Raw genomic sequence first — 24,226 nt, 5'->3', positions numbered from 1 at the left:
TTGGTTCCATTCATGGACTACAGGTTCAATTTTTGATTCAATCAGGGGTCTTCTAATGTTAGGCTGTTTCTTATTTGGTTGCCTCCATTTCTTGGATTATTCTAATCATTAAGTATTTCTTATTTTTACCTGATCGTTATTATATAAAGCAATTTTATATATAATTTTAATTTTATATATTATACACATTGCTTTATATAATAATATTGTCTCAATATTATTTGAGACAAAATTTCTAGCTTTTTCTAACTTTCAGCCACTAATCTTTCCTATTCTACTTGGCTTTTAAATCACTAATAGATTCGGCCCAATGTCTTCAAAGAAGTTGACACGTGAGCAATTGACAAATTCTCTGCAAGAACTTCTTGATGAAGAATTGAAGAAGTTTAAGAGTAAACTCACATATATTGGTTTGAAAAAAAAATTTTAAGAATATTCCCAGGGGGAAAATTATGGAAGCTGATACTGAAGATCCTGCTCATTATGTGCCAGATGATGTTGTAACAGTTACCACAAAAATCCTGAAAAATATTCATCACAGATGTATGACTGAGATGCTTTTAGAGGAATTCCTCAAAGGTGAGTCAGAGCCCCAGATTTTCTGCAACTCTTGCTATTGTCTCATTAAATTGCCCCTAACTTAGTTTCATCTACTCACCAAAGCACTGTAGCTTTTTATATCTCATCACATAGAACAAAAGTGAAAGTGAAAGTCACCCAGTCGTGTCCGACTCTTTGTGACCCCATGGACTGTATAGTCCATGGAATTCTCCAGGCCAGAATACTGGAGTGGGTAGCCTTTCCCTTCTCCAGGGGATCTTCCCAACCCAGAGATCGAACCCAGGTCTCCCACATTGTAGGCAGATTCTTTACCAGCTGAGCCACAAGGGAAGCCCACATAGAACAAAGACTGCTTCAAAAAAAAAAAAAACTTTGATTAAATGTTTATTATATTAGCCTAGACTTTTCAATTATCATCCATTTTAAATGGTAAATTGTCCTCAAGGCTGTATCTATAATTACAATTTGTTTCTAAATAAATTGTATAATTTTACACATTGTTAGTAATTTAATTAGTAATAGAAATAACTAAGGAACACCTCTTTAAGAAAATACAGAATAAAAAATGGTTTGGGGAATGTGGTGGTATCATGTAGAGACATGTAGAGACAAAATGAAGGGCATACACAGGAGCCCAAAGAAGAATGAATTTGTGATAGATTATGATTAGAGTAAGAATGGTGGTAAGAATCAGGGTCAGGCACAAAGTTCAAGGCTATGAGATTACTGTATTTGGATTACAGATGTCCCTTTTGCACCTGAACTTATTTCTTCCTCAATGAGAGTGGTAGTATTTAAGAAGGGTTATAAAATAAGATGTTTTGTAAGTCTAATTTTCCAGCAAAAAGTGAATATATAAAGAACAGAAAGATGATGGTGAAACAGATGAGGATGATGATGAAACAGATGAAGATGAGGATGAGGATGATGAAACTGATGAAGAAATCAAGTGATGATGATGAGGAGGACAGCAATAACAATGATGATAGTGATTACAATGATGCTGATGGTGATTAAAAGGGGAAAAAAGTTTCCAACCAAAAAGCCTGCTAGAAATATTTACCTTTAGTGCTTTCTACAAGGATGTGGGAACAATCTACATTTCACTAATAAAACTCTCTGAACTAAATGTCTACTAATAAATTGTTAAGAAAAAGTTTGGAAAGATTTAAGTATTAGACTCATGGTGCTCCAAGGAGGTAAGAATTATCAGCCTGATTGATGAAAATGAAATCTTTGAGTATGTATAAATTATTTGTGGGGGTCAAGATGGCAAAGGAAGAGGATGCAGAGTTCACATATCCTCACATCCAGGGCACCTACTAGATGCTGGAGGGGGTCCTCAGACACCTAAGGGGATGGGAGGAAACCTCACATGAACATGTAGGACACAAGAGGGAGGGAGGGAAGAAAAGTGGAGGTGGGACAAATGTTAATACTCATAAAAGGGGAAATTGAGAGTAACACAATAGTAGTGAGGCACTTCAACATCCCAGTTACACCAGTGGACAGATCATCCAGAGAAAAGATAAATAACAAAATCAAAGTTTTAAATGTCTCAATAGACTAGATAGAATTCATTGATATTGATAGGATGTTCCATCTGAAAGCAGCAGAATACATTTTCTTCTCAAGTGCGCATGGAACATTCTCCAGGATAGGTCATATCTTGGGTCACAAATCAAGTCTTGGTAATGTTAAGAAAACTGAAATAATGTCAAGCATCTTTTATGGCCATAACACTATGAGAAAAGATATCAATTACAGAGGAAAAAAATTATAAAAAGCACAAATACATGGAGACTAAACAATATGCTACTAAATAAGCAAGAGATCACTGAAGAAATCAAGGAGGAAATAAAGAAATGCCTACAAACAAATGATGGTGAAAACACAATGACCCCAAACCTATGGAATGCAGCAAAAGCAGTCCTAAGAGGGAAATTTCTATCAATTCAATCCTACTTCAAGAAACAAGAAAAATCTCAAATAAACAGTAACCTTACACCTAAAGCAACTAGAGAGAGAAAACCAAACAAACAAAAGAAACCCCAAAGGTAGTTGAAGAAAAGTGAAAGTTGCTCAGTCATGTCCAACTCTTTGTGACCCCATGGACTATACAGTCTGTGGAATTCTCTAGGCCAGAATACTGGAGTGGGTAGCCTTTCCCTTCTCCAGGGGATCTTCCCAACCCAGGAATTGAACCCAGGTCTCCTGCATTGCAGGCAGATTCTTTACCAGCTGAGCCAAAAGGGAAGCCCAAAAATAATAGAGTAGTAATCTATCCCTTCTGCAGTGGATCATCCAGACCCAGGAATCAAACCAGGGTCTCCTGCATTGCAGGCTGATTCTCTACCAACTGAGCTATCAGAAATTGAAGGAAAGAAATCATGAAAGAAATCATAAAAATCAGAGCAGAAATAAGCGAAATAAAAACAAAACAATAGCAAAGATCAATTAAACTAAAAGCTGGTTCTTTGAGAAGATAAGCAAAATTAATAAACCTTTAGCCAGACTCATCATGAAAAAAATGGAGAGGACTAAAATCAATAAAATTAGAAATAAAAAACAATAAATTACAACTAACACCCACAAAATACAAAGGATCATAAAAGACTACTTCAATCAACTATATACCAATAAAATGGACAACCTGGAAGAAATGGACAAATTTGTAGAAGGTACAACCTTTGAAGAATGAACAAGGAAGAAGTAGAAAATATGAACAGATTGTTCACTAGTATGGAAATTGAAACCACAATTAAAAATCTTCCAACAAACGTAAGTTTAGGACCAGTTGGCTTCACAGTTGAATTTTATCAAACATTTATAGGAGAGCTAACACCTATCATTCTGAAAATCTTCCCAAAAAATTGCAGAGGGAAGAACATTCCCAAACTCCTTTTACAAGGCCACCATCATGCTGATACCAAAACCAGAAAAAGATATCACAAAAAAGAAAATTACAAGGCAATATTCCTGATGTACATAGAAAGAAAAATCCTCAAAACAAAATGCTAGCAAACAGAATCCAACAACTCATTAAAAGCATCATATACCAGCAGTGACAAATTTTATTTTCTTAGGCTCCAAAATCACTGCAGACAGTGACTACAGCCACAAAATTAAAAGACGATTGCTCCTTTGGTACTTCCCTGGTGGTCCAGTGGCTGAGACTTTGTGCTTCCAATGCAGGGGGCCCAGGTACCAACCCTGGTCAGGGAACTAGATCCCACATGTCACCACTAAAAGATCCTGTGTGCTGCAACTAAGACCCAACACAGCTAAACAAATCAATAAAAATAAATATTAAAAAAAAGATGCTTGCTTTTTGGAAGAAAAGTTATGACAAACCAAGACAATGTATTCAAAAGCAGAGACATCATCTTGCCAATAAAGATGTGAATAGTCAAAGCTATGGTTTTTCCAGTAGTCATGTATGATGTGAGAATTGGACCATAATATTATACAGCCTATAAATAAAACATTCTTTCAAAACCTATATATAATATTCTGAGACATAACCTTAAGCTCTTTTGCAGATATGGAAACCACCACCAGGTAGAAGTAAACTGCATGCTGACCACAAGCACATAGATCCCAGACCTTGTAGATGTGGGGTAGCTGTTGAATCAATAACTCTATCAGCTCCCCTTCATCTTCTCTGACTATTGGACTAGGTGGGAGTTTAATGATGAAAGACATCAGCTTCTTTTGCATATCATTTAAATTTTCAAAGTTAAATGATTGGATGATTAGAGGCCATAAGAGACCAACGTAGTCTTCAGCTCATCCTTGTGGATTCCAGTTTATCATCATCCACCTTCATGTCATGTTCCTCTTCAGTTCAGTTCATTTCATTTGCTCAGTTGTATAAAACTCTTTGCGACCCCATGGACTGCAGCTTGCCAGGCTTCCCTGTTCATCACCAATTCCTGAAGCTTGCTCAATCTCATGTCCATCAAATCGATGATGCCATCCAACCATCTCATCCTCTGTCGTCTAGACTCTTCTCCTCTGCCTTCGAGCCTTCCCAGCATCTGGGTCTTTTCAAATGAGTCAGTTCTTTGCATCAGGTGACCAAAGTATTGGAGCTTCAGCTTCAGCATCAGTCCTTCCAATGAATATTCAGAACTGATTTCCTTTAGGATTGACTGGTTGGATCTCCTTGCAGTCCAAGGGATTCTGAAGATTCTTCTCCAACACCACAGTTCAAAAGCATCAATTCTTCAGTGCTCAGCTTTCTTTATGGTCCAACTCTCACATTCATACATGACTACTGGAAAAACCATAGCTTTGCCTAGATGGACCTTTGTTGGCAAAGTAATGTCTCTGCTTTTTAATAAGCTGTCTAGGTTGGTCCTAGCTTTTCTTCCAAGGAGCAAGTATCTTTTAATTTCATGGCTGCGGTCACCATCTGCAGTGATTTTGGAGCCCAAGAAAATGAAGTCTCTCACTGCTTCCATTGTTTCCTCATCTATTTGCCATGAGGTGATGGGATTGGATGCCATGATAGTTTTTTGAATGTTGAGTTTAAAACCAGCTTTTCACTCTCTTCTTTCACTTTCATCAAGAGGCTCTTTAGTTCATCTTCACTTTCTTCCATAAGGGTGGTGTCATCTGCATATCTGAGGTTATTGATATTTCTCCAGGCAATCTTAATTCCAGTTTATGCTTCATCCAGTCCAGCATCTCACATGATGTGGTCTGCATATAAGTTAAATAAACAGGGTGACAATATACAGCCTTGATATATACCTTTTCCCAATTTGGAACCAGTCTGTTGTTCCATGTCTGGTTCTAACTGTTGTTTCTTGACCTGCATACAGGTTTCTCAGGAGGCAGGTCAGGTGGTCTGGTATTCCCATCTCTTGAAGAATTTTCCACAGTTTATTGTGATCTACATAGTCAAAGGTTTTGGAGTAATCAAAAAGCAGAAGTAGATGTTTTACTGGTATTCTTTTGCTTTTTTTATGATCCAGTGGATGTTGACAATTTGATCTCTGGTTCCTCTGTCTTTTCTAAATCCAGCTTGAACATCTGGAAGTTCTCAGTTCACATACTTTTGAAGCCTCACTTGGAGAATTTTGAGCATTACTTTGCTAGCGTGTGAGATGAGTGCAATTGTGAGGTAGTTTGAGCATTCTTTGGCATTGCCTTTCTTTGGGATTGGAATGAAAACTGACCTTTTCCAGTCCTTGTGGCCACTGCTGAATTTTCCAAATTTGCTGGCATATTGAGTGCAGCACTTTCATAGCATCATCTTTCAGGATTTGAAATAGCTCAACTGGAATTCCATCACCTCTACTAGCTTTGTTCATAGTGATGCTTCCTAAGGCCCACTTGACTTCACACTCCAGGATGTCTGGCTCTAGGTGAGTGATCACAGCATCGTGATTATCTGGGTCATGAAGATCTTTTTTGTATAGTTCTTCTGTGTAATTCTTACCACCTCGTCTTAGTATCTCCTACTTCTGTTAGGCCCATACCATTTCTGTCCTTTATTTTGCCCATCTTTGCATGAAATGTTCCCTTGATATCTTTAATTTTCTTGAAGAGATCTCTAGTCTTTCCCATCCTATTGTTTTCCTCTATTTCTTTGCATTGATCTCTGAGGAAGACTTTCTTCTCTCTCCTTGCTGTTCTTTGGAATTCTGCATTCAAATGGGTATATCTTTCCTTTTCTCCTTTGCCTTTAGCTTCTCTTCTTTTTCAGCTGTTCGTAAGGCCTCCTCAGACAACCATTTTGCTTTTTTTCATTTCTTTTTCTTGGGCATGGTCTTGATGCCTGCCTCCTGTACAATGTCATGAACCTCTGTCCATAGTTCTTCAGACACTATATCTATCAGATCTAATCCCTTGAAACTATTTGTCACTTTCACTGTATAATCGTAAGGGATTTGATTTAGGTCATACCAGAAGGAAATGGCAACCCACACCAGTACTTTTGCTTGGAAAATCCCACGGACAGAGAAGCCTGGTAGGCTGCAGTCTATGGGGTCGCTAAGAGTCGGACACGACTGAAGCGACTTCACTTTCACTTTTCACTTTCATGCATTGGAGAAGGAAATGGCAGCCCACTCCAGTGTCCTTGCTTGAAGAATCCCAGGGACGGGGGAGCCTGGTGGGCTGCCGTCTCTGGGGTCTCACAGAGTCGGACACGACTGAAGCGACTTAGCAGCAGCAGCAGCAGAATGGTCTATTGGTTTTCCCTACTTTATTCAATTTAAGTCTGAATTTTGCAGTAAGGAATTCATGATCTGAGCCACAGTCAGGTCCTGGTCTTGTTTTTGCTGATTATGTAGAGCTTCTCTATACATGTTCCTCTTTCCTCCCTAAATATCTGTCCTGATGACTTCAGGCCCAGAACTAATCACAGAACAGTCATATTATTACATGAGACCAAATCCCTGTAACAAATTTTACATTTCATATTATCAGTGTAACAGTTCTGTTTCTTGTATAGAACTCTGATACAATGCTTGATAGATAAATCACAAAATAATTTACACATGCTCAACTAGTGAAGCCAAGGGGTCATTTAAAGTGAGAGTACAGAGTAGATGAGGAAGATCTTATAAAGAGACAGTAATGAATTATAGCAGTGCAACTATTCAGAGTATGATGAGTCTGCAAAACCAACAGAAGTACAGCCAGATTTTCAAAGGAGGAAAACTAGAAAAGTACTCTGTCACGAAAGTCAGTGATGTTTTCAAGAAGCAGGAACATCATCATAGGCTCTGTTAAAAATCAAACAACAGGCCCCAAATTGAGTCAGTCATGTTAACCTCACATAGAAAACTGAGACTTAATTATAGTTTTGGCTTTCCCAGAACTTAGTCTAATACCAGTCAATTAGGAATTGTCTGATCAGCATTGGTTAGGCAATCTGCCTGATAATCTTTGCCATTCCCTATAAGGAAATTGACCATAATAACCAATCTGGTTTTTTGCCTAGTTCAGCTTCTTTGTTTCTTTTCCCCTCTGTCTTTAAATTACTTCACTGTATAGCTCTTCAGAGATCCCTTCTGTCTACTAGATTGGACTCTGACCCATACATGAATCATTGAATAAAACCTAAGGGATCTTTAAAATTTATTCGGTTGAATTTTGTTTTTAACAGTTCCTAAGTATAAGGAGAACACTACAAAAAAAAATTTTAAATGCTTTCTTGAGCAATATGAAAGCTACTGATGGCCTTATCCAGAGTTGTTTAAGTACACTGACACATATCAGCCAGGGATGGGAAGGAGAGAATAGAATGTGAGAAAGTAAAGAGAATTAGCATAGATAATTCTTTCACAAAGTTTCTGAGAAGTCAAGGATGAAGGCAGAGCAATAGATGAAAGTATATGAAGTGGCAGGTGAACAGATTTTTTAAAAAGAGAGAGATGTTAGCCTGTGTGTGCATGTATATATACATATATCTGAATATTTATGTATAAGGCTTTCCAGGTGGGGCAGTGGTAAAGAATCTGCTTGCCAGTGCAGGAAAAGCAGGAGACATCGGTTTGATCCCTGGGTCAGGAAGATCCCCTGGAGTAGGAAATAGCAACCCACTCCAGTATTCTCGCTTGGGAAGTCCCAAGGATAGAGGAGTCTTGTGGATTATAGTCCATGGGGTTGCACAGAGTCAGACATGACTTAGTGACTAAACAACAGCAACAACATATATATATATATATACATACATACATACATACATATAGGCTGTGCTGTATGGCTTATGAGATCTTACTTCCCTAAGATATCCAACCAGGGAATGAACCCCAGGCCCTCGGCAGTGGAAGTGCTAAATCCTAATCACTGGATGGCCAGGGACTTCCTGATGTTAGCTTGTTTGATAGCCAATAGGGTTCCAGGGAAAGATGGCAGATTGAACTTACATACATATTCCCTTTCCCCTCAGAGTTTCTGCTAAAACAATAGTAAAAAATAAACACAAAAACCTCTTTAACATAAATTTATAATGGTGAGAACAGAAGAGGGTCTGTGAAGGGATAGGAGATTTTGAAAATGGTTGGAAGACTGATAATGGAAATAGCAGGGCAGGGTAAGAACCACAGCTCAAGCTGCTCATAGAAGATGAATAGATTCACTCCTACACAAGCCTGCACAAGAGAATCAGCTGAGTCAGAAATTTGATGACAACCTAGACACGAAGAATGTGCTCCCTTGCTCAGAAAGCCTGGAGTCTGGAATTGCGCAAGTGAATTCTATCTTCTCCCCAACACAATCTCCTATTCCCCAACATCCTGGCAAAAGATGGGGGAGACGATAGAGGAAGAGAGACAGGTGAACATCCAGAGAACTTAATCAGGAGACAGCTCATTGTTGTAGCTTTCTGACATCAAATACTACAAATGGGAAATGAGTAGACTGGTGACTCAAATATCACAATTTCTATATTTTATATTTAGATAAAACAGGTAACCTTCACCTTTTCAAATGTTGTAGACTTCATCTTTCCAAACTCTAACTTGAGGCAACTGTCACTGAATCAATGTTTGAAAGTGTCCTTCTCACAGATGGTCTGGGTTTTTTCAATTGGGAAGGAAACAGAGTAAAACATCTATTCAGTCAAAGCTATGTTTTAGACAAGTGTTTTCTGCTCTAGCAAAAAGTCCTACTGAGAGTAGAATCAGCTTATTTCCAGAAATTGAAAAATAAAACAGAAAATCTACAATGATTAATGAAATGTGAATATGTGTGTAAGACTCTTTTAGAATCTATGGTTATTTTCTCCATTAAATGATTTAAATGATTGAGACAAAAAACATTACTTGCAAAGTCAGGGTATAGTTTCACTTTGGGAAAATGAGAAGCAGGGCAAAATCTGCTCTGGTCCCACTCCTGCATCCTCCTAGCACAGAGGGACAACAAGGACATATTCACAAACTGAAACAAAATTAAGTGCAAGTTAGTGAAGAAGAGCCTGAAAGGCACGAACAAGTTAAGTTGTCTTTTCCTTCCAGAGGGTCAGAGAAGTTCAAATGACAAATGGAAGACAAGAGATCCTATCTGCCCAGATTTGATCTTCAGGATTACAACCTGGTTTGAGTATAGGCTAAGATATAGACCATAAAATGAGGGATATATCTGCATTAACCCATTGAAGTTAACCAGAGAGGTTCAATAACAAAGCTAAGTAAGTCTGGCTGAAAAATCCTCATTCTTTTCTTACCATGATGCTGTCACAGGGAAGGAGACAGAAACAAAAAGCAAAGCTTAACTGTTTCATAGAGTCCTCTGCTAAGCCCATTAAGTTTGTTATTCTATTTGTTTCCTTTAAAGAAGACACTGCTTGCTGTTATCCCACCCCTCACCCTGTACAGTTGCAGAAACTTCAGTTTAGTGAAGAACAGAGAGAAAAATTATCAGTTCATTCAGAAATTATCTCCTGACCACAAATTATAATCCAAGAGTTCTGCCAACTGCAAATAGAATGTAAATGAATACAAGAGCATTGCACCCTTAGTAGGCGTGACAAAGGGAAGACAAACAAACAAAAATCACTAAAAAAGAAAAAAAATTCACATAGCCGCATATAAAGTCATCAAAAAGAGAGCTCAGATCAGAGACAGAAAGAGAGATATTTAAATAGTTCCCTACAAGTGAATCGTAGGCTAGAAGAAGATACTAAAAATTATATTCAGAATTCATAAGAGAATTTGACCAAATAATTATAATGATCATCTGAAAGGTTAATTATATAAGAATATCGATTAAATGATGATCAAAAGGTTAAAAATGTTGAGAAGATTGCTCACATTTTATGCTATATTATTTATGGGGCTTCCCTGTGGCTCAGATTGGTAAAGAATCTTGCCTGCAATGGGGGCACCTGGGTTTGATCCCAGGCTCAGGAAGATCCTCTGGAGAAGGGAATGGCTACACACACTAGTATTCTTGCCTGGAGAATTCCATGGACAAAGGAGCCTGGTGGACTACTGTCCATGGTGTCGCAAAGACTTGGACAAGACTGAGAAACTAATACTTTTGCTTTTCACACTTATTTACAGAGCACCTGCAACTAAAAGGCTATTAAGCAAAAATTAGAAAAATCAAAAACTTCAATTAAAAAAAGAACAAAAACAGAAATTCGCTATAATATAAAGTAGAATTTTAGGTAAGTACAGAAAGGAGCAGTGTTCAATGAATCTGACTGGAAAAAATGATATATATCATTTAGAAAAATATTTGTTAGAAATTTGCATAAAATAAAAATCCAAATGTAGAAAAATCCCATAGAATTGACAAATATTTTCAGTAGCTTATACTATTTCAGTGAGAAATACCTTGTAATAAAACCTAAATCAGGCAATAATTAAGGAAAATATTGACATATCTGATTTTAAATAAATTTAAAATTTTTATAGCAAAAATGGGGCTTCCCAGGTAGCTCAGTGGTGAAGAATCTGCCTGCTAATGCAGGAGACACAGGAGATGCATCCTTGACCCCTGTGTCAGGAAGATCCAGGAAGTAGGAAAGCACAACTCTCTCCAGTATTCTTGTCTGGGAAATCTCATGGACAGAGAAGCCCAGCGTGCTGCAGTCCATGCAGTTGCAAGAGTTGGACACAACTGAGTGACTAAGCCACCAACCACCACCAATCTTTCTGCTGACTGCGGGTGTCATTTGTTTCTTTTTCTATTGAATTGTTTTTTTTTAATTATTTATTTGTAAGACCTTTCACATGTTAAGAACTCTGTCTCACATAAAGTTTGCAGATACTTATTTTACAGTTCATATATATATTTTTTGACTTTGTGTAAAGCATTTATTAACTTACAGAAATGAGTTTTATGTAGTCACATGTGCAGAATTTTTTCTTTCTGGAGTATGGCTGTTTCTTGCTTAGAACGGCATTCTCTATATCAGTAATAATACCATCAATAAGAATAATAATAACAGATTTCATTTTCTTCTAGTACATTTATCAATTTTTTACTTGTTTGAAATTGTACCCTTCCACAAATTATTTTGGTAAAATAAATAAGGGAAAGAAAAAATATTATTTTCTTACAGCTATTAGTTTTTATTACTATGTTTTTGTCACTGATTTAAATAACATTTTAATCATAGACAGAGTTAATATGACTTCCTATTATGGACTTTTAAGTCTTCCTATTTACAAACCAGAACCAAAATCTTTTTTAAATATGAAGTTCCTTTTATTTTTGTGTGTCTTAAAAAAAATAGTACAAGCTCATATCTTCTATTTTAAAATTTTCTTGACTATTCATACATGTATTTTTCTGAATATATCTCATTGACTAATTCTAAACAGAAAGTTATATTTACTGAGATTGACTTGAATATATTTAAATGTATGAACAATATATTTCTTTATAGAAATAAAGCTTCCTCAATAAAATGCATCCTCTCAGCTTTTCAAGTCTTTTATGTACCACACAAAGGCTTTAGAATTTTCTTGAGATCATGTATACATTGGCTATTAAATCTAATCCAATGTGTTACCTCTTTCTAGTTGCCACTGCATATGAAATCATCTTTTCTATTGTATTTACTGACCACATATTATTTGTACATTGTTGTTGTTGTTCAGTCACTTAGTTGTGTTTGACTCTTTGCAACCCCGTGGACTGCAGGACGCCAGGCTTCCCTGTCCTTCACTATCTCCTGGAATTTGCTCAAACTCATGTCCATTGAGTTGATAATACTATCCAACTATCTCCAAATTGTACATATAAAAATTTATTGATAATTGATATTGATTTCGATCATTGATATTGATAAAAAGCTTTTAAAACATTGACCTTTTATTATTAATCTCATAACCAAATAATGGAATAATTTTACTTACTTTCTTATTCTCAGTTGATTACATTGAATTCCCAGGTTTGATATTTTATCATTTGCAAACAAGTTGGCACCCACTTTCTCAATTTGTTAGTCTTTTTGCTCTTATCACATCTTATTAATTTGAACAGATATAAAAATGTTAAATAAAGTGGATATAGTATCATAGTAAAGTGGTGAGTATCTTTTCTTAGCTTTAGTGAAAATATTTTTGTTTTTTTGCCATTAAAAATGACATGGGTTCTTATTTGAGGGATGTATTTTTACTATACAATAGAAGTATCTATCTATACCTACTTTATTAAAAATTTTAGCCATAAATGGATATATGTTTTTATTAAATGCATTTTCTATATCCATGGAGAAGATAGTAGATTTTCTAATAGTGAACAAGACTTACTTGGTATTATGTATTTTATTTTGTAATTTTTATGGATTCTATTTGCTAACTGGAACTCGAATATTGATCCAATTATTTATAAGTGAGATTAATATGTACATTTATTTTAATTTTTTTCAGTTGGTAATTGTAATGGTAATAATAATAATAGCAACAACAATAACAATGGCATATATCTCTTACACACTGTATACCAAGCATTCAAAGAGTATTAGAAGTATTAGCTCACTTATACCTTAAAACAACAACTCGTAAGCACTGTCTTTATCTCTTTTGTAATAGAAAGAAACTGATGCCAGAGAGGTTAAATAACTTGTTTAACATTGTAGGGCTAATAAATGATGAGGCCAGAATTTGAATCCAGGTGTCTTGATTGGCTCAGTGGTAAAAAATTCGTGTGCCAATGCAGAGACACAGGAGACGCAGATTCCATCACTGGTTCGGGATGGACGTGTACACATTGCTATATTTAAATGGATAACCAACAGCACCTACTGTATACAGCACAGGGAACTCTGCTCAACTCTGGCAGCCTGGATGGGAGGAGAGTTTAGGGGAGAATAAATACATCTATATGTATGACTAAGCCTCTTCACTGTCCACCTGAAATTTATCAGAACATTGCTAATCAGTTGTATTCAAATATAAAATAAAAAGTTAAAAAAAGAGGCACTCTGTCAGATGTTATAGGACTCAGTGTATCAGAAATGGGGAGAACTAGTAGAAAGGTATAGGAAACAGTGAGGAGTAGCTGTCTATAACCTCATCTTCCAGCCTTGTCTTGATCCATTTCTTTCTTCCAGGCTATCAGTGCTTTCTAGTCAAAATGCAAATCACCCCATCACCAATGTTTTAATGCTTTATTCTGTGCCCTTGCATTTGCTTTCTGCTCTCTTTGGTATTTCTCCTTCCCTTCAAAACTCTATGATGCTTCATTTCAGTTAAAATGGCACTTTTTAATGACATCTTTCTGGATTCTTTTAACAGAATTATTCTACCCTGGATTCCTAATAGTCAGTATCCTATGACGATGCTTATTGCATTATATTCTAATTTTCTGACCCCTTCTTTATCTCCTTTACTAGACAGCTCCAATGTCTATTTGTCTTGATGTTTTCAGTGAATGGAACCACTTGACCCATAGTAGAGCTAAAGGTGTGGGGACTATGGTGAGAAGAGTCAGAGATTAAGAAATTAAGTAACCTTTTTAAGGTGGGAAAAGCTGCATATTACCAGAGAGGTAGTAACAGTAGAAAGTAAAGGTAAGGAAAGAGAGGGCTTGATGGATGGTACAGGTTCTGAAGCAGATACAAAAATATGATCAGAAAAGAAGGATTATATTTAGGAAGAAGAAGAACTGTTTGACCATTCTTAAAAGTTGTCAGAAATGACTCAGATAAGAAGAACCTGCCAGAAGACTTCCTAAAACATCAGTAAGATTAGGTCAGTCAACTGCTCAGAACTCTCCAAAGTGGCTCCAATCCACACAGAGTAAAGGCCAACATGAGTACCACTGCTTGAAAAGCCCATGGTGACCTACTCGTCATCACCTGTCCTTACTTCTCTGACTTCACTTCTCCCACTCACTCTACTCCAACCATACTAGACCTGTCCTCTTTTTTGGAAAACTGTTTCATCAGTCAGATGACTGTTAGCTTCTTCATGACTCTGCTCAGTGAGGCTTACCCTGACCATCCTGTATAAAACATGAACCTGCTACACTGCCACACACTCTTAATTTTACTTACTTTGCTCTGATTTTTCCACAGAAAGTGTCAACTCCTATATTTATATCCATATTATATTTATTCAAAGTCTTGAGAAGGACTGTATTTACTGCCTGTATCCCTTCACTAGCATGTAACTTCTTAAGATTAGGAGGTTTTGCCTTTTTTTTTTTCTCCTGTTTTGTTCAGTGAGCTGTTTCAAGCATCTAGAACAGTGCCTCCTGGAATGTAATAGATGCTCAATGAATGTTTGTGTAAAGAATTTAATATACAAAAAGAGACAGGATTTCTGACAACAGCTTCCTGAAAAATGAGATGTAGAACAGATAGAGGGACCAGTCTTAGATAAGAAGTAAGGAAAGAAGGAACAGAGATGTCAGAGTTTAGCATAATGATTTGGAAGTGGAAACCTAATCTCGTTTGTCTTTATAAGAGGAGAAATTGTCTGATGAGAGTTGGAGGAGAGAGTGGAATGGCAGATTAGAGACCAAAACCAAGAAATCTTTGGGAAATATAGAGAGTGAATCAATTTAAAACATAGTGTAGGATACCAGCCATTGTGGTTCAGTTGAGCTACATGACTAAATTTATGCTGGTATCATCTGTCCTCTTTTGTGATTTTTCTCCGGTAGGGCTCACTTGCCAAGGTGCAGATAAAGCCTTACTGCTTTCTTTGAAGGCCACCGCTGAAGGCAATGTTAAGATCTTTTTAGACCCAGGGGCTACCTATCTTATTTGTGTCTGTAACACAGAGGACTGTAATGGCTTGTTTCCTTATATTATCTTCTCAAGATCTGAATATAGAAATTTGACCTTTTCATCTTTATACTTTCAAAATGCCATGTGGGACCAAGTCTCCAATGAGCGTGAAGTAGATCTTTATCTTATGTGCTTAGTAGCTCAGTCATGTCCGACTGTTTGTGACCCATGGACTGTAGCCGTCAGGCATCTCTGTCTGTGGGATTTCCCAGGTAAGAATACTAGAGTGGGTAGCCATTCCCTTCTCCAGGGGATCTTCCCCATCCAAGAATAAACCTTGGTCTCCTGCATTGCAGAAGATTCTTTACCATCTGAGCTACCAGGGAAGCCTAGATCTTTATCTTAACCACTAACAATTCTATAACGGAGAAGGCAATGGCAACCCACTCCAGTACTCTTGCCTGGAAAATCCCATGGACAAAGGAGCCTGGTAGGCTGCAGTCCATGGGGTCGTGAAGAGTAGGCCACGACTGAGCAACTTCACTTTCACTTTTCAACAATTCTATAAATTGTCTGCATCCATAATTTGTTGAATTTTTTAGTATTATAACCTTTTTTTAAGGGAATTAAAGTTTGGTAACTTGAAGTTTACATCAGATTATAAAGTTAATAAGAGAGAAATCGTGGACTAGAATTCAGGTCTTCCAATTATTTGTCCCACTCTTCTGCAGTTTCCTTAATGTTGTAGTACCTTCTGAATATTGGGCTTTCTTTTGTCCATATCAAGTCTCTTGTTGTATTACTTTTTTGTGTTCTGTTATTCCTGAAATATCAGACACAAGTGAGTGTGCATTCACATGTAAAAATTCCTTCACAACCTTGTTCTGTAATTGATAGAATTTAGGCTATGTGCTTCCATAGGGCTTCACTCTCAGGCAAATTGACCTCCCTGAGAGAGTTGTTAAGCTTAATTAAAGGATAATGCTTTTGAGGGGAGAAAGAAGTCAAATTTGAATCCATTTTATTTCAATTTTTCCAACACATATAACCAGCTACTTTATTAGAGATCTGGGCGGGGGCAGGGTGGGGATGTGGAAGTGGGAGGATTAGGCTACAAAGTACATATAAATCAGAAATAATTACTAAATATTTGTGTGTGAGTGCTCAATCGTTCAGTCTGACTCTGCAGGTCCATGGACTGAGGCCGCTGGGCTCCTCTATCCATGGAATTTTCCCGGCAAGACTACTGGAGTGGGTTGCCATTTCCAATTCCAGGGAATCTTCCCAACCCAACAATGGAACCTGCATCTCCTACATCTCCTGCTTGCTGCTGCTGCTGCTGCTGCTGCTGCTGCTGCTAAGTCGCTTCAGTCATGTCCAACTCTGTGCGACCCTATAGATGGCAGCCAACCAGGCTCCCCTGTCCCGGGGATTCTCCAGGCAAGAACACTGGAGTGGGTTGCCATTTCTTTCTCCAATGCATGAAAGTGAAAAGTGAAAGTGAAGTCACCCAGTCCTGTCTGACTCTTCACGACCCCATGGACTGCAGCCCATCAGGCTCCTCCGTCCATGGGATTTTCCAGGCAAGAGTACTGGAGTGGGGTGCCATCGCCTTCTCCGACATCTCCTGCTTAGGAAATTTAAAATCTTATTCTTCTTTCCAGTTCCCTGATTTCTATTGGGCTTCTTAAAGAATATGTTTCTCTTTTAAAATTCATTTAACTTATAATCTCAACCCAATTTTTATCTGTTCTTTTTCTTCTGTCTCTGTTTATGACGAAAGTGTTTTTAAATTTCCTCAGATTATATATTGTGCCCTGGGAAGCCCAGGACCCTTTCAATTTGTCAAATCTCCTGATTTCCCACTCCCAAGGCAGCTTCTTAAATGCAGCTTGCCCTCAAGTAGTGTCCATAATAAGGAGTTTCAGAGTCAGGAAGTAGATAGAATTAGTCAAGTAGCATTTCTTCCAGAAGTATAAAATATTTGAGCCAGTCTTTGAAGAAGATGTAGATGAATTATACAGATTAATTTGAGATCAACTGTGAACTATTCTAAAAAAATGTAACCAGTAGATATGTATATATAATATTACATATGTATAAGTGTAGCTATTATGTACAGCTATTAAAGATGTAATTATTAGCATTAGAAGTTATTAGAAGTCATCTAAAACACCAAAATATATTTAATTATTCTAAGAGGGAAATGTTTACCAAAAAAGAAAAAAATTTTTGAAAAAAACTTATTCAATTTTTTAAAAGCTGTGGGCCTAAATGGAGAAGGCAATGGCACCCCACTCCAGTACTCTTGCCTGGAAAATCCCATGGATGGAGGAGCCTGGTGGGCTGTAGTCCATGGGGTTGCTAAGAGTCAGACAGGACTGAGCGACTTCACTTTCACTTCTCACTTTCACGCACTGGAGAAGGAAATGGCAACTCATTCCAGTGTTCTTGCCTGGAGAATCCCAGGGACGGGGGAGCCTGGTGGGCTACCGTCTATGGGATCGCACAGAGTCGGACACGACTGAAGCGACTTAGCAGCAGCAGCAGCAGTGGGCCTAAAAATAGGCAGTGAATTATTAAGTACTGTTGCCAGTGTCTTCAAAAGACATAGGGCATAGCTGAGGAGTAGACCAGGGTCAGCAGTTCTTCTGGCCAGGAGGGTCTTTCCTAGTTGATATTCTGTTTCTATTTTCTCCAGACTTCAAACTTCCTTGCTTCCTGGACAATCCTTGGCACTTTCTCTAATTGTGATGATTTCCTACCTTATAGCTGCCTCTGAAATCTGTGAATATGATGATAAGGAAAGGATGTCCTCCTAGTACTACCTGGAGGCCTCTTCAGATCCAAAGGCCTAAACCCTGAATCTGACCTCATGATTCTACTTTGAGAATCTTAGCTTTGTGTCTATGTTCTATTTGTTTTCAGGTCCTGTTCTGACACCTGATATTCTAGAGAAGATGCTGTGGCCTCCAGTGACCTAAATTATACCCCACGACCAGATTATGACCCTAGGTTTATGTTTAATGTAGCCTGAGGGCCCCTTGCGCCAATGTGAATTCACTCTTCAATCTGGTGCTGCCATCATTTAATCTTTTGTCTTTTGATGTCCTAATTATGTGGAAGGAAAATATCACTCATATTAGTGAATTTGTCCTGGTGGGCTTCCCTACTTACTCTTGGCTGCAAGTTCTGCTTTTCTTCCTCTTCCTCATCACCTACCTGTTTGTGCTGTTGGAGAATGTAGTCATCATCCTCACCATATGGGTCACTGGATCCCTGCACAAGCCCATGTATTATTTTCTGGGCACCATGTCCTTTCTGGAGACCTGGTATATATCTGTCACCGTCCCCAAGATGCTGGCTGGATTCCTGCTTTGTCCCAATACCATCTCCTTCTTGGGATGCATGACCCAGCTCTATTTCTTCACGTCACTTGCCTGTACTGAGTGTGTGCTCTTGGCTGCCATGGCCTATGACCGTTATGTGGCTATATGTTGGCCTCTTCGCTATCCGGTTATGATGACCACAGAATTTTGTGTTCAGCTAACCATCAGTTCCTGGCTGAGTGGCTTTACTGTCTCCTTGGCAAAAGTATACTTCATCTCCCAAGTTTCCTTCTGTGGTAATAATATCTTGAACCATTTTTTCTGTGATGTTTCCCCCATCCTCAAATTGGCCTGCATGGATTTGTCTATGACAGAGATGGTAGACTTTGTGCTAGCCATCATCATCCTTGTGTTTCCTCTCTCAGCCACTGTCCTTTCCTATGCCTTCATTGTCTCTGCCATCCTGCACATTCCTTCAGCCACTGGGCAGTGGAAGGCTTTCTCTACCTGTGCCTCTCACCTTATGGTGGTAGTCATCTTCTACACAGCTGTGATCTTCATGTATGTCCGACCTCGGGCCATTGCTTCATTCAATTCTAACAAGTTGATCTCAGCCATATATGCAGTCTTTACTCCCATGCTCAACCCTATCATCTACTGCCTGAGGAAAAAGGAGGTCAAAAATGCCATCAGAAAAACCATGGTAAGTGGCCGAGCCCTTTTCTTGAGAGATTCTCTTTGCTGAAGAAATCCAGATTTCAGATTTTCTTCTTTTTTTCATCATCTGCAATGATAAACATACTGACTTAATACAATAATTAAGGAATAAGAGGTTATAAATCAAAGAAAATTCCCTTTTCTTTCTTGTATTAATTAAATTCTTTCTTTTAGGAGGCAAAGAGTTAAATAATCAGAACTCTAAAACACATACATTGGTAAAATCATTATAAAGTAATTCTATTTTTCAAGAAGATATTCAGAAAGTTATACAACTAGTTTTTAGAGTTATATTAATGGCATTTTTCCAGTTTAATTTTGTTTTGTTTTAAAAGCCCTTTCTATCTTAGGAGGCATATACAAAAAGAAGTTCTGCGATAGTCAAAGTAGTGACCTGTTGCTTGCTTCCTAGTGGGTTAGGGGACTTGTTCCTTTTATAATCAACTGATCTTAATGATATCTCATTTAATTACTTTTTAAAATCTATGAAAAAATGAGAGAGAAATACCTTTCAGACTCCAAAAGAAACATTGCAAGATAGCGTGCAAAACTTACCATGGTAGAGAGAAAATAGGATTTTATATACATATGTATGTATACATACATATATATAATATCTTTTCCCATTTTATAATAAAACCCACTTATAAAATGTATTATATGGTATGTAATATAAATTTTTATAGTATAAAATACATACAATGTAAATTTTCCAACACATGGGATATATTTATAAAATACATAATTTCATACTTTAGTTCTCTTCCTTTATTGGAACTTCTACATATATAATTTTGGGGGTGTTATAGTTGGGGCTTAGACTCAGAAAAACTAGAGGCAATTCATTAAAGCCCCCTAGTTTTCAGGTAAAGTAAGCATTGGCATTGACAAGAGCCACGAAACTGCTTTTGTTAGTAATGCTTACTTCACCTGGATGTATAAGATTTTTCCAAGTTTTCCAGAACATCTCCCTTCTAAATTTTTTTTTAATTTTGTAATGGTGGATGCAATATGCTAAGAAGTAGAACATTCTTTCATTCAGCCATTATAAAATGATAGAGGAAAAATGGATTCTCTCTGGCTTAGCAAACATACTGGATGAGCAAATTAACAAAATATGTTCTGCCAAGAGTTTAAGGATGGCAGGCATGCCATTTCACCCTAACAACTTAGAAGCCACATTTCATAAGTTTTAATTGGGTTATTAATTTATATACTATATTTGTTTTGTTTTGACTTTACATTATAATTACATGGTCTTCCTATTTTGTATTAAGTTTTTATATAATATCAGTTGAGGGGCTTCCCTGTTGTCTCAGTAGTAAAGAATCTGCCTGCCAAGGCAGGAGACATAGGTTTGATCCCTGATCTGGGAAGATCCCACATGCTGTGAAGCAACTAGGCTCATGAGATACAACTATTCAGCCTGTGCTCTAGAGCCTGGGAGCCGCAACTACTGAGCCCACAACAGCTAAGCCCAGTACTCTGCAACAGAAGAAGCCACAGCAATGAGAAGCCCCCCTACTGCAACTAGAGAAAGCCCAGGCAGCAATGAAGAGCCAGCACAGCCAAAAATAAATAAATTTAAGAAAAAATATCAGATAAGATTGTTTTAATTTGGTTTTATAAGCTGTGGTAGTTTCCAACTTATCTAAACCTGATATATTTTCCTGGCCTTCATGAGTTTTAGTCTAACTACTGCATAATTTCTAATAATATCCCTCGTAGCTCAGTCGGTAAAGCATTCTCCTGCAATGCAGGAGACCTGGATTAGATTCCCAAGTCAGGAAGAATCCGTCGGAGAAGGAAATGGCAACCCACTCCAGTATTCTTGCCTGGGAAATCCATGGACAGAGGAGCCTGACAGTCTGCAATCCACAGGATCGCAAGAGTTGGATGCGAATAAGAGACTTAACTACCACCACTACCACTTTTCTTTAGTCAAAAGGCACTGGTGTGGGTCATGGCCCTCATATAAGCACTAAAAGCAACGTAAGATACTTTATCTTGAATCATATAATTCCTATCCAAGTGGTAGACTTTTCAGTCTTTTGTCAAAAGATAGCAGTATATATTTATGCTTGAAAACCTTTATTAATCATTATTGTACAATTAATGTTATTTTGAAATCTCATGGGCTTCCCTGTTAGCTCAGAGGGTAAAGAATCTGCATGCAATGCAGGAGACCCAAGTTTGATCCCTGGGTCGGGAAGATCCCCTGGAGAAGGGAATGGCAACCCACTCCAGTGTTCTTACCTAGAGAATTCCATGGACAGACCACAGGGTTGAAAAGTGTCAGATATGACTGATCAACTAACACTTTCTTTCTGCTGTGAAATCTCATAAGATTATTTTTTATTCTAAAAATGTTTTAATTTTAATTAAGAAGCTATATAATATTTATTATTACAACCTCAACCATTATCTATATTTATAAACTTATGCTCCTTTTCTGGTTTAGACCACCTGATTTAAAAATTTTCTGTATAGCCATTAGGCCATGTGTTATATAAATCCTCTGTGTTCTTACACATGTTCTATTTTACTTGATGAATTGTATTTCCAAGGGAGGTATCTTATTGTCCATACAACAGTTCATTTTTATCTCTCCTTTGTTACTTTTTGCTTTTAATATTTATTTTGCTTTAATATTTTTAATATTTTATTTTTAAATGTTTAAATCATACAGAAAAGCAGAGAAAATGGTATAACTGAAAACTTTGTCCACAATTCAGGTTTTCTAAATGAATGAATAGAGGCTGTACATACTACTAGGTGAAGTAAGTCAGACAGAGGAGAAATATTCTATGACATACCTTATATGTGGATTCTAAAAAGTAATGATACAAATGATCCTTACTTACAAAACAAAGAAACTCACAGACTTAGAAAATGAACTTATGGTTGCCAGGGGAAGGAATAGTTAGGGAGTTTGGAAAGGTTATGTACACACTGACCATTAGAAATGGTTTAAAATGGATAATCAACAAGGACTTATTGTATAGCACATGGAACTCTACTCAATGATGTGGCAGCCTGGATGGAAGTAGGGGTTTGGGGAGAATGGATACATGTATATGGATGGCTGAGTCCCTTCACTGTTCAGTTGAAACTATCACAACATTGTTGATCAGCTATACCCCAATACAAAATAAAAAAATAAATTTTTAAGTTGTACATGGATTTTATAATTATATTGCCTGTTTAATATTGTACTCCAATTATAACTATGCTACTATATTCAAAATCAGAAGAGTGGCTTTCAAGAAGGAAAGATGGAATGACTTGTAGCTGACTAGAAGCTTCAGAGAAGGACGGAAATAGGTAAAGGTTTTCCTGGACAACCATCAGAGAGTGGACCAGAAAAAGTAAGATAAATTGTCAAAGCTGATGGTAGCAGGAAGTTTTCCAGGTAACTAAATTGGTAAAATTTCCCCTTTGTTGCAGGAAAAAAATGCATTGACTGTATAAGTAAGGGTTCAATCCGATAAACCAGAACCGGTAGGAGATATGCATTAAAAGATTTATTACATGGAACTAACTTACGAAACTGTGGGAGTTGGTGACACTAACTAGAAATTCAGAGGGCTGGCGGTCAGGAAGGGTAGCCTGGAACTCTTGGGCATGAGATTTAGCTACTTCTCACAGATGAAATTTCTTCACCCTCAGTTCTCCTCTTAAGGCCCTTCACTTGATTGAACAAAGTTCCTCTAAATTATCTAGAATAATCCTTTATACTTAAAGTGAACTGAACATGGGCTTGAATCACCTCTAATAAAATACCTTCACAGTCACACATAAGTGTTTGATTGAAAAACTGGGAAATAGAGCGTAGCCAAGGTGATACATAAAATTGGTCACCAAGGTCTTCCCTTGTCAACTTAGAGTTCACATTTATCTCCTTAAATCATGCAATCTCCAAAATAAAGACAATAACAAGGTCATTCTTCCACCTAACACAATACAACTATTCTGTGTAAAACCAAAACTATGCTAATTCTTCTCCAGAAGCTGCAAAGTCCTTGGGGATGTTCACGCTTTTCCCTTGATATCTGTAACTTAAACACTGTGGTATAAATGTATTTATTAATATATTTTATGCTAAATGAGATATAGGGGTACACATATATTTATAACAAAACACATATTTATAATATTCAACTATTACAAATCTTATTTCATTTCTGCAACTGGTCACATGGTCTTTACTAATGTTTGTAATTGTCTTTAACAACCCATTCCATATTCTCTTTCCTCTCAAAAAAGCACCTCAGCTGTCCATTGTTCTTTGCCTAGTATGGTGACTGAAACCTTCATTCCTGAAGGGTCTGGGCCATTAGAAATCCTGCCTGAACCAAGTTGTTGTAATTTTCCATTAACTTTAATCACGGTGCTAAGAGATTCCCTAAGGGATTCCCTGTACCCCAGTCATACTCTTCCCGGTAAGATCAGTGAATGCCATGAGCAAGGACACATTGCTGTATTTCATTTTCTGTGAAACACACTTTGTTTATTGATCAGAAGCAATGCATTGTGGAAAAACTACAAGAATGGATAAATCATTCTGTAAATCCACAGATGGTAGCTTTGACAGAAGTACTGCATTTAGGGAAGGCAATACTATGTCAAAAGTTGTGTCTATTCCAGGAAGAACATAGTGTTGCCCCTTCCATGTTGGAAGTGGTCCAAAGTAACCAGTCATCATCAGGTAATCGGCAGGAAATAGTGCCATATTAGGGACTCAATGTTGGTCTCTGGTGCTGACAGATTGCACTCTAGCTCTAGCCAGGTCATCCTTAGCAAGTATATGTCAATGATTCTGAGCCCATGCACAAATTCCACCCTTGCCATCATGATCATTTCACTTATAAGCCGACTGGGAAAGGACAAAAGTGGCTGGGGAAAAAGACTATTGTCCACAGAACAGGTCATCCTATCCACTCATTAAAACAGTAATTTTTTGATGAGG

The 24,226-nt window shown here is 37.4% G+C and overlaps 1 protein-coding gene across 1 annotated transcript; it reads left to right on the top strand.

Annotated features, from left to right (window-relative positions):
• Positions 1-18,328: 18,328 nt before the first annotated feature.
• LOC139187217 (olfactory receptor 6B9-like) lies at positions 18,329-19,285 on the top strand. Its single transcript, XM_070803227.1, has one exon. The coding sequence runs from the start codon at positions 18,329-18,331 to the stop codon at positions 19,283-19,285; it is 957 nt and encodes a 318-aa protein (XP_070659328.1).
• Positions 19,286-24,226: the final 4,941 nt, after the last annotated feature.

Source organism: Bos indicus, chromosome 15 (assembly GCF_029378745.1).
Source record: "Bos indicus isolate NIAB-ARS_2022 breed Sahiwal x Tharparkar chromosome 15, NIAB-ARS_B.indTharparkar_mat_pri_1.0, whole genome shotgun sequence".
In the NCBI taxonomy this organism is placed as follows: Eukaryota; Metazoa; Chordata; class Mammalia; order Artiodactyla; family Bovidae; genus Bos; species Bos indicus.
The sequence above is the reverse complement of the archived record's forward strand: the minus strand, read 5'-3'. Positions and strand labels throughout refer to the sequence as shown.

Excerpts from the sequence above, each read along its gene's own strand:
- LOC139187217 (XM_070803227.1), top strand. The coding sequence starts at position 18,329 with ATGTGGAAGGAAAATATCACTCATATTAGTGAATTTGTCCTGGTGGGC.